This window comes from Embiotoca jacksoni, unplaced genomic scaffold (assembly GCF_022577435.1).
Source record: "Embiotoca jacksoni isolate LCO1_2020_lvr unplaced genomic scaffold, fEmbJac1.0.p SCAF_105, whole genome shotgun sequence".
Taxonomy (NCBI): Eukaryota; Metazoa; Chordata; class Actinopteri; family Embiotocidae; genus Embiotoca; species Embiotoca jacksoni.
This window is the reverse complement of record NW_027185236.1, coordinates 42501-54388: the sequence shown is the minus strand read 5'-3', so window position 1 is coordinate 54388 and position 11888 is coordinate 42501. Positions and strand designations below refer to the sequence as shown.

The 11888-nt window shown below is 46.2% G+C and overlaps 1 protein-coding gene across 3 annotated transcripts in view; it reads left to right on the top strand.

Annotated features, from left to right (window-relative positions):
- Positions 1-11888, top strand: part of LOC138214328 (CUGBP Elav-like family member 2) — a 110821-nt gene that overhangs the window by 61849 nt on the left and 37084 nt on the right. The window contains exon 1 of one of the 3 annotated variants that reach the window (XM_069175885.1): positions 826-3081. The exons of the other annotated variants lie outside the window; for them this stretch is intronic. Within the exon in view, the coding sequence (XP_069031986.1) occupies positions 3005-3081 (77 nt within the window). The 5' untranslated portion in view covers positions 826-3004. Of the gene's footprint in view, positions 1-825; positions 3082-11888 lie in introns of those variants that run through there. 3 annotated transcript variants of the gene reach the window in all.

The window sequence follows — 11888 nt, the reverse complement described above, 5'->3', positions numbered from 1 at the left end:
CGCTGAAAAATAGTGGTGTAAAAAAGAAAAAGTGAGTGAATATCTAATGTGCTATTTAGAGCAAGAGACGAGGTGGGCGTACTGAGGATGTGCTGGAGTCGGTAGTCGCTGCAACACACACAAAAAAAAATTGGTTGTGATGTCTTTTCATTGTTACCTCGTGTGATGATTTATTTTTATTTTTTTCGGTGCAGGAAAAAAGTGTCGGATTTGGGTTACGAGTCGTCGCCGTCGTCTTGAAACCCAACTTCTTTTTTTTCTGCTCAGGTCTGAACGTGAAAGCCCCGAGCGGTGCGGGAAGTCAGCCGATTATGATGCAGCCCGCCGGTTATATAATGTACCGTAACAACCCCCCGCCCCTCCTCATCCACTTGTTTCTGGAGCGGTTGGTGGGTGGTGGTGGGTGGTGGTGGTGATGGTGGTGGGTGGGTGGGGTGGGGGGTCAAGTGCGGTGAGACATGCAGCGTCGTCGCCACTCCTGGGACCGCCGGGAGCCCCGAGGCTGCTGATGTAGGATCAGCCTTTACCGTCCACACTCTGACCTCAACTCCTTGCAAGTAAACATGCGCGCTGACCCCCCCCCACCCCACCCCCACCCCCCTCACCCCCCCGAGGTAGAGCCGCGGGCCAAGTCCCGCCCACGCCATACACTTTACCCTGCTCCGTGTGTGCATACCGAGCACTTTTCCTTGTTTTTTTTTTCTCCCATTGACCCAGATACTCATATTCTTCCCCCAGAGAGCCGCCTCTCTCGGTCTAAGAGAGGCTCATTATTTTACTGGAGTGCCTCCCCTCTTCTTCTTCTTCTTCTTCTTCCTTTCCCCCCCCCCCCCTCTCCTATACGGAGGAGGAAGGAAGTGGGGCAACCTGCAGTCGTGCTTGCACAGGGGTGCGTTCAAGCTCCACTCAGTTTTTTTTTCTTTTTTCCACAGGGGGAGGCACACGCCGGATCCACGCAATTAATGCGGCGTAAAATAAAGACTCAGCAAATTTGCAGTGAATTAACAGGCAGGTTTATTATTACAGAAGCTACCCCCCCTCCCTCCCTCCCCCCCCACGCGTAATTGCACCTTCTCCAAGATTTGGCCAACTCATTTGATTGTAAATCACCGAACTGGCCTTTCGTTTTTTTATTAAGTCACCACACTGAGGCGCGCATGTGTGTGTGTGTGTGTGTGTGTGTGTGTGTGTGTGTGTGTGTGTGTGTGTGTGTGTGTGTAAGCCCAACAGTTTTCAATGGCTTTATTCACGGCATTATTTTAGTTATAATCATTTGCAGGGCAGGATGCGTGTTCCTTTATTATTCGAACTGTGCACGCAGCCTCGCATTTAAACCAAAAAAAAACCAACGTTATACGGTGTGAAATGGTGGAGTTATAATCCAGGAGGCGCCAGTTTGAGTCATGACGCAGAAGTTTGAAGGTTTTTTTTTGTCAAATGTCGAAAAATAACGAGAATTTTACAGATCTGGAAAGTAAAAGAAATAACGTTCGTTTAAAACGTAAGAACGACAGCTTTAACGTTACGAAATAAGCTCCCACGTGTTTGATTGGCAGGTGCAGCAGATGATGTCACTGTTATCGGACTCCTGAAGAGGCGGCTAGTGTCGCAAAAAAGGGACCTACTGGACCCGGTAGTAGGTTTAGGAGGTGTAACCGGACCTTTGTCGTCACGGGTAACGACAATAAACACATTGCTCACGTACTCACGTATTGTGTGTAAATAACTGGCTGCTGTACGAGCGGATATATTTGGGAACAGATTTGTGATGTCATCAGCAGTTTGATAACGGTCGAATCATTACTGCTGCATCAGCACGGCGGCCATGTTGAAACATACAAAGGAAACTGTTTAGATGCTGCAAAAAAAAAAAAAATCCCCCGAAACTTTTGCGTGTATATTTCACGTTACGACGTTATTTAAGAGGCGAAAAGTGGATCGCGTACGTGCAAAAGTAGATCAATTTTAACTTTAAAACCTGATCTTTGGATTTCAAACTTTTAATATATCGACAAAACGACAGAGGACCAACAAGGAAAATGTACATTTCTTAAAATCCTGCATAATTCCCGCTGAGATTTTGCCTGGAAATGTCTTTGTTCGTCATAATTGATCCTTTTTAATGGTACAAATGTTAAGTGATAATAAAGATAATGGTATCTTAAAAGTGGCACTTTATTTTCCGTCTGTCTTGACAGATTATTATCCTGATGATTACAGTAATGGTGTTATTTATGGCGCTTAAATTTGTGTGATTTAGCAGGAATATAAATGACCGAAGCTTCCTTTTTCTATTTCAACAAGATAAAGTGCAGATTGAAGACGCGTGCGCGCCCATGAATGATGCGTGACGGTTGAGAGACGAGGCTCCCGGTTGGTCCGGAGACTCGAGGAGACCTAACAGTTAAAGATCAGCTGCAGCGCGAGGCGCCACGCCTCCCCGGCTCGACACCTGGCTCTCCAACGGTCCGGCAGCTGCGCTGTTGCAGAGCGGTTTCTCAGACAAGACTCGGCGGAAGAAGGACAAACCGGAGAGGGGGGGGGGGGGGAGAGAGAGAAAGACAAGAAGACCAAAAAAAAAAAAAGACAAACAAGAAAAGCGGATGGGGGAGAGCGAGCGGAGAATGTGACAACTGCTGGATGCGGACAGAGTGCGTTGCGCGCGCGGCTGGTGCTACACACCGCCTTTAGGGGGGAGGCCTCGGCTCTTGCACCTGTCCCTCTCCGTCTCCGCTGGACAGGCGCAGTTTTGTGTTTTTTTTTTTTTGAGGGGGGGGGGGAAGAGAGCGAGAGACCGACGCTCCTTTTATTTATCAGGCAGGGCGCGCAGCGGCGGAGGCGCACACATACTCACACAGACACACACACACTCTCTCTCGGCGCGGCGCGGCACACACACCCACACACACACACACACACACACACACACACACATACATACAGACACACACACACACACACACACACACACACACAGAGAGACAGATAGGGCAGAGCAGGCAACATGACTTCGTCCTATAATCTGGATTTTCTGCCCGATATGATGGTGGAGAGCCGGCTGCTTGTTCCCGGAGACAGAATGTGAGTTATTCGCCTCCTCTTCTTATTTCTCTCTCTGCTTGATTCTTTTTATTTCCTCACTGTCCTGAAAAAGCTGCTGTCCGATGTTGGAAATGTTGCTCCGCTGCTTTTCTGATATGTGACCAGAATCGGGGTCAGAATTAACGCGTGTATGTATAGATACATATATATACATAGATATATATATATAGATAGATAGATATATTTATTTATTTATATACAGCCGGCGTGGCTGCATGTGTGTGTTTAGTTCTGGCTTGCTTGTTATTAATATCCATCGATAAATTGTGCCGGGGATCGCGAGGAGCGCCCGCGGCTGTTATCAGCTATAGACAGGACGGTGATGAATGAACGCCATTATGGGGGGAATTAACGCCGAATACCCGCCGCGAATAAACCTCGTCTTTCACCAAGCTGTATTATTATTATCTTTCTCTTGGAGTCGGGTCGACTCCGGGAACATTTCCGAGCTTTTTTTTTCTCCTCATCTCGGGGAACCAGAGGGGAGGTGGAAGTTGCTTTGATTTTCGGCAGCCGCCCATTTAGGATTTTCTCGGGGTCTTTGCCGGGCTGGAAACCGTGCAGCCGGTTATACGGGGAGCGCACCACGCTGAGACACATAAAGACCTCAGAGTCGAGCTCTCTATTCTCCCTGCTGCTTTTGGGTGGGTGGGGGTGGGGGGGGGGAGAAGGCGGGGGTGGGGGACGGGGGGGGGGGGGTGGAAAAGCGCAGGGAGTGATCTCAGTCACATGAGACTGATTCAACTCCACTAGAGGCGTCTGTTTTTACGGGGTTTTTTGCGTGTAATTCTGCTCACTTTGGACACTTGGAGGAGGTTGGAATGCGTTTTGCAGACAGAAACACACAGAGGCTTTTTTTCTGTGCGAGAACATGCAGGAATGCACGGATGACTCGCCTATCCCGTGCGTTTCAATTGGATTTTGCTGTAATTCAGTTAAACTCCGGAATTTTTCTGAAGGGGGGGGGGAGGAGGGGAGTGCACAAAGGGAGGTCTTCATCCCGACATCATGAGTTGTTGGTTTTTGCTGATGGACCTCTGTTGTCTGTGCTGCAGCTTTTTTTTGTGTGTGTGTCCTCTTTCATTTCCTTATGAAGGTATTTTTTTCTTTCTCTCTTATTTTCAGCGTGTGGTTATAAAAAAACAACAAAAAAAAAACAAACAGGATTTAACGGACTCATGATGCATTACTTTGGAGGACACTGTAAATATCACAAAACAGGAGATGAACTATACATCAATGATGCTGTGAGTTCTCATAAAACGCTGTGACTCACTGATCATGTATAAACTGTCAAGACTAAGTCGCTGTGTGAAGAGGTTATTGTGGAAATATCAACGTTTAAAAGAAAAAAAGTGGACATATGAAAGCAGGTGTGTGTACTTAGGAACTTCAAACCCACTATTCAGTATCTTAATTTACTGTAAATATTCAAATTATATCACAAATATAACTTTTAAAGTCACAAAATGTTGACTTCTGAGTCATAGAGGCAAAATTCATCATTATATTAAAACTATAGCGATATAAGTCAATGTCATACTAATACTACAGGAATATATCCCATACAGCACCACAGCATCATTATTAATAAGCTCATAAAGTACGTCAGACCAGCAACAGGTTAAGAAATCTGAGCGATCGACGGGACGCTCAACATGCCTTCAACAAATAATCTTCTCGTCTGTTGATTTGTTAATTAAATCTGAATCATCGTACGACCAACGAAAATCGTCAAGACGACAAATTCAAAGGGGGAAGAACGAATTGGTTGAAGCGTTCATGAGCGGTAGACACGTCGGACTTGTGCCGAGTCGTCACATCTAGATGTTGCTGCTTTTTTTTTTTAAGTGGCAGACAAAACCACCAAAAAACAAGTTGGGGGTCGAAAACAACCAACGATCCTGTTTCATATCATAAAACCTGTTTCCACCGCGGTGATACGACGGGAGGGAGGAGGGGGAGGAGGAGGGGAGGGGGGTCGCGACCTTCTACCCCGCCGTCGACTCCCCCGTGTAGTCTATTACCCCGATGCTGCGCTGATGAGCCGACGTCCTCATTAATCACTGTCACCGGCCTTGACGACCGTCGTCGGGGAGCTGAAGGCGGGACGCTGATCTCCGTGGTCTTTTTTGCATTCAGCTCCTTAACGTGCCGCCACGCAAAACAACTCCTCCCCCTCCCCTGACTTCCTAAGGACCGGAAAAATGTGACTCCGTCCCCTTTTCCCCTCGGCTTCCCGTAGCGGCTCGACGCTGACGGACGCTGACAACATCGGACTCGACAAATCGTTGAGTTCATATGAGAGCTAAGTGGAACGAACAGACTAATCTCTCCTCTCGCTCCGTCCCGTCCCATCAGGCCCCGAAGGCAGGACAAAAACAACAACTCCGCTGCCCTTAACTCTGGGGGTCTGACTCTGGGAAATATGTGACCCCCGTCACCTCCTCCTCTTTAACCCCCCCACCCCCCCCCCACCCCCGCTCCCCCATCTGGTACCGAACTCCAAACGCGCTCTCACACTTTGTCGGGCTCGCTGGAGGCGGAGCCTTCTACAGCGACCGTAAAACAGGAAGTAAGGACTCACAATAACGCTGAAAAAAAAAAAATCACCCACGGCACAACTCTAATGTATAGCACAGCACCACCCACTCGTCCCTTCACTTCCCCCCTTCCTGACGAACCCCCCCCTCTTTTTCCAAAAGTCTGAGAGGACACAAATCATGAGCCCAACAGCTGAAAAGGGTCCTGTGACGGACAACGCAGGGTTCTCATGAGTAATGTACAGTATGTGAGCATCTGTGCGTTGAGGCGGCGGGGGGTGGGGGGGGTTGGGTGGGGTAAGAGGGGGGTGGGTGGAGCGAAGAACGTATGGATTTTAGAGGCAGCTTTTCTTTTCTTTTTTTGCCCCGGGACGCTCTCGCCACCGCGAACACGTAATTATAGCGATTTGAATTTGACCGTTGTCGTGCAAAACCTTCATCCAAATGTCACTTCGGGAGGAAAATACAATTCGACGTTTCCTTTAAGTGAAAAACGAGTGTTTGCAAGTTTTTAATTTGTTTTTTCAATATCACCAAAAAAACAACTGAATACGACACTTCCAAAAAGTAGGATTACAAAGAAATGCAAATTCCTGGGGGGCTTTCTTCACCCAGATTTATGTTTTTGGGGTTTTTTGAGACGAGACTTCAATCCAAAGCTAAGGATTATCTCCTCCACCCCCCCCCCTCCACCCCATCCCCCCTCCCTCCATACAAAAACAATAAAAAAAAAAACTTACATAGCATTTCTTTGCAAGTTGGCCCCAAAACGCTGCAAATTGCACCTGCAGTTTTCATAAAAAACAAACTTCTCCTGCAGGATCCCGGCGGGTCCGATGGGAATCTATTCGGGTTAAGAGCCTCGCAGACGGTCAATTACGCATTGATCAATTTGCAGATTAAACGTTTAGTCAAACAAAAAATTGCATCTGGCAAAAATCGTGGCCGTTACGGATGATTCAGGGCGATGGGATCGGACTAATCTTAGAAGGGAGGAAGAGGAGGAAGAGGAGGGTGAAAATTGACATGAGCAGACCGAGAGGAGGTGTGAAAGAAGGAGGAGGAGGAGGAGGAGGAGGAGGAGGGACAACGTTACGACTACCCGGACAAACACTCTGTTTGGATTTTTAAATTGTAGCTCAACCTGATGTGGAGATTAAAGATGAAATGAGAGGAGGGTAAAACAAAAAAAGAAAAAGAGTAGTGGTGGTGTCTTTAAGATGGGAAAAGGCCGAGCGGGAATCAAGAGGAAATGAAAAGAATGGGAAGGGAGGTAAAAAAAAAAAAAAAAGAGGTCATAAAAGGATACGAGTGGAAAGGAAGAATGAAGATGGAAAACCTGTAAAGGACATTAAAGGATTAATAGACAAGACAAGAAAAAGGGCAGAAAAAGAAGAGCAGAGAAAATGGAAATCGAGGAAAGAATTGCAGGACAGGGAAGAAGGAAACTGGGAATAGATTGGAAGGCAGACTGGGAAATAAAAGATGGGTTTAGCAAAGGGAAAAGAGGAAGTCAATGAGGGACATTAAACGATAACAGACAAGAAAAAGAGCATCAAAAGAAGAGCAGAGAAAAGGGAATTAGTCGGAAATGGAGGAGGGAAGGAAAACGAAAATTGCAGGACGGGGAAGAAGGAAACTGGGAATAGAGCGACAGGTGGACTGGGAATACGGAAAATATTCCAGTGTGAGAATGACACACACACACACACACACATACACACACACACACACACACACACACACACACACACACACACACACACACACACAGACAAATGATGAAGAAGACCCGCCGTCATTTCTTTGTTCATGATATCGTTATTTAGGCGGGAAAACATGTTTCAGTGTATGATGTGTGATATATGGTGTGATGGAGTCGTCTTCACGCATCACCAGTCGCGACGTCGTTTTATGTCGTTTTCTCTCACTGTGTGTGTGTGTGTGTGTGTGTGTGTGTGTGTGTGTGTGTGTGTGTGTGTGTGTCATAATGATGAATGTCTTTTCTCTGCTGGGGCTCAGGAGCAGTTGTCTGTGGCTGACACCGCCGTGTGTAGGTGGTGATGTATCATGACCGTGTGTCTGAGGTCTCCGTGTGTGTGTGTGTGTGTGTGTGTGTGTGTGTGTGTGTGTGTGTGTGTGTGTGTGTGTGTGTGCAACAGGGGTGTGTGTGTGTGTGTGTGTGTGTGTGTGTGCAACAGGGGTGTGTGTGTGTGGATGCATGATGAGGTCAAATAGCATCCTTGTGTATCTGCTTTGGAAGGTGTGTGTGTGTGTGTGTGTGTGTGTGTGTGTGTGTGTGTGTGTGTGTGTGTGTTGGGGGGGGGGGGGCTGGACTGTGTCTCTGAATGGAAACGGGCCTCCACGAGTACGTATTTATGTTCACGCGACGTCACGCCGCAATTCACGACATTTAAAAATCACCTCCCAAGTTCATTTAAATATTATCACTTAAAATCGGCGCATAAATTGTGCATTTCAAACGTGAACATTTCACAATACGCCGTTTATCTCTCTGACATGTTCTAACGTGTAAGTTCAATCGTTGGTTGTTTAGCCAGCATGTTAGCTATGATGCTGTTATGTAACGACCGGAGCAGCCTTTAACCGATCGGCATGAAGCACCACGTACTGCATGATGTGTAACAACAGGAATGACTCAAACATTCAAATCGAACAAGTCAGTGATTTGTTGTTATTCTGCGACTTCAGCGGCTTAAATTACTGATAACTTGTTAAATGCTCACAAAATATTCATTATTGATCTTTGATCTGCCCGGCGGTGAGATTACCCCGTTTAGCGGAACATAAAAACATCCCATGTTTCAACAAAAAAACAACAAAAAAATTCTCATTAGTTTCAGCCAGTGGCGAACTTTGGAAAAAAAAAAAAAAAAAAAAAAAACTCGTGGGAGTCGTCGTTAGCGGGTCGATGCTAACGCAATAATAAATAAATAAAAAAAACATACATAACCTTGCCGTGTGTAGTCGGGAGATATTCATTTGAATATAACAAACCTCGGGGAGCTTTTCAGAAAGTCCGGATTTAAATAAACATCGTTTGAGGAAACTCGGTAAGTCAGAGATGCTAAGTGGAACAGAAAAGGTAGCGGGGACCGTTTTAAAGTGCGACACGCCGGCCGGAGTGTGTCGGCCATGTTGACTCTAAAACGTACTTTTCTTTTCTTCGTCTCTTCACTTTCTCCATCATCGCTAAAACGTTGAACTACGAGCGGCTTCGCCTGCAGCTCATTGGTCCGCTTATTCAAGTCGAGCACGCGTTTAACGCGACACACACACACACACACACACACACACACACACACACACACACACACACACACACACACACGCTTTAACTTATGAATCGAGCCGTGCAAAAAGAGTATTTTGTGTGCAATTGTACATATGAGTAAGTGTTCACTGTGTGTGCGTGTGTGTGTGTGTGTGTGTGCGTGTGTGTGTGTGTGTGTGTGTGTGTGTGTGTGTGTGTCTGTCCTCTGTTTTCTGAGAGGAGTATTTCATCACTTGGCCTTGAAACCAATGAAGCATGCACATGTTTTCAGTGCTGCATACACACATTTCCACCCACATAAAATACGCAGAGTACACACACACACACACACACACACACACACACACACACACACACACACACACACACACACACGGTCCCAACGTTATTCACATCATGTCCCTGGGCTGTAGTGACGGGCAAAGAAAATAACAACGTCCTAAAGGGACTAAGAAAACACAGCGATGATCTCTCTTCCTCTTTTAGTTTGTGTACATCTCTCCCTCTTCCTCCTCTTCCTCCTCTTCCTCCTCCTCCTCCTCCTCCTCTTTTCTTTTTTTGTTGCTTTCTTTCTCCCTCTCGTCGTCAATAGTCAGCCATTGCATTCGCACCGTGCAAGCGGCATTGCTCTGCCTTGCCAGAGGGAGAGCTTACCTCATGCATGTCTCAGTAGATTTTTTTTCTGCCCTCTCTCCATCTTCCTCCTCCTCCTCCTCCTCCTCCCTCACCCCCCCCCCCCCCCCCCCACATCCCTGGCTCTATCTCTCTTTGGCCCGTATCTTCCCTCTCTTTTCTCCCACTCCCACTCCCTCCCCTCGTTCTCCATTCGAGCGTGCTGAACGCTCTTTACCTCTGTCAACTCTCGAGTCTTGAGAGGAGCTCTCCTTATTGCGGAGAACGGAGAAGGAATTTAGGATTAGGGGAGCGACGGATTTTTCGCGGACCGCGGGTCTCTTGTTCGGCTAAAATAAGAGCCGTCAGAATTACAGAGGTGGGGATCAAACTTACCTGCGTTAGTTTGGTGCTATTATTCGCTAATCGCCGGCTTCCAGCGCTTTTTATTTCTTCCTTTTGTGTCCTGCAAAAAACTGCATGTCTTCGCATGAATATTCCATTTAAAAAAAAAAAAAAAATGTTGTCGTTAAAGATCGTTCCTTATTCTTTGTAATGCGTTACAATACGGTGGTAATAGCAGCTTCAGCGCTCTTTGAGGTGCGTTGTTCGATGCTCCGGTCCAACCGTCGGGTTGCACATCTTAAAGTATACTACTTGAATACTTCTTTAAGTGTTCAGGTTTTGAACATCATCTTCTGGCTCCTCCATTTTTTTTAATTTTTTTTTTTTTTATCTAACCATTACATGAACTTCACATGTGCAAAAAAACCCCCACACGTGACCACATACACGTGTGATCGTGTGCCATTGGGAAACATTTTGATGATGTAATGTGTGAAGGTCCGTGTAGAAAACCTTCACACATGCCCCCCCCCCCCTCCTTTCACCCTCTCTCCCCCGCCGTGTTATTCATATGTTGCAACATGTGGTGAACGTGTGTCATACACGTGGAAGACGTGGGAAGAAGATGGAGGCCGGTGTGTCTGATTAAGCTGTGTTTGAAACCACCTGCACAGATTACTTTTTACGTTTTTAAACCCCTCTGCTCGTCGACGCTGGCCTTCTTTTTCTTTCGCACACGTATGTTGGGCCGGTTTGCCTGCACGAGTGTCGCCGTTGGACCACGTGCGAGGGCGGGCGGGCCGGCCCTGCTGACATTACACAGCACCCTAAAACACTTCAAGGGGTCTGATCACATGGCATTCAAAGGTCACGGAAAGGTCGGCGCCACCTGCGATCAGCCTGCAGAACATCTCCTGCAGCGCCAATCCACATCCTGGTTTTTAAAACAGAAAATTTACTCCAGATTCTTTTATTCAAGTCTTTTTATAGAAGATAATCCTGCGTGTCCTTATTGTTTGATTTTGTCTCACTCTTTGGTGCTAATTGGTTATTTTCTGTGGCGTCTCTCACTTGTCAGACGAAACAGCGTGACCGGCGCTGTGAAGTCTTTCTCTTGGATTTACGGTCGATTAGGTTCAACTAGGTGGCACTCATTACCGCGTTTGCTCATGCACGGGGTATCAATCCGGTTCTGCTCCAAAATAAAACAACAAATCAGGAATTGTGAATCACGTCACCGTTTCCACACGAAAAAACAAAACAAAAAACGGCAAAATGAAATCATTTTCATCACTGGCAGGGTGGCAGGTTGACTCATGGTTGTGTCAATGAGATAGTAGGCACACAAAAAAAAAAAACCCACAAAAAAAACTGTAATTTTCCATGAAAGGCATCCGGCATCTCGACGGCGGAGAAAAAAAGATACTTTGTGGGATCAAAATTGTCCATTAATCTCCCATTTCTACATTATCCTAACGACTGACATGTTAGTGTTAAAGCTGCATTCATGGTCTTTGCAATAAACTCTCTCAGTTCAAATCAGCTCTATTTGAGTGTAACACCATCGAACTTTTTACGACTTCCAGTTGTTTTAATGTAAAGTCTTTCAGTATTAAGTCAACACTTAAAAGTATGTATTTCTTGACAGTGATGAAGTTCAAATTTCATCACACTAAAAAAGGCTTCAGACAGAAATGACCACAAATAACAACATATTTATAGTCAACAAATATATGCAATGTGATTATATGGGTTTGAATCATTATGTCGCCATTGAAATGTTCCAAAACATCACCGTCACTTAGATTTCACTTTATTCTTAGAAGTGACGAAGAAATAACGAAGGCATGCCGGGAAATGCGGCTACGAAGCTGCACAGCAAGCACAGCGAGGAGCGTTGAATGACGCTCCTCAACACCCAGAGAACGAACACCGAACTCTTTTATTTAACTCCAGGATGCATTCCGCTGCAGAAATCAGCTGTTGGCAAC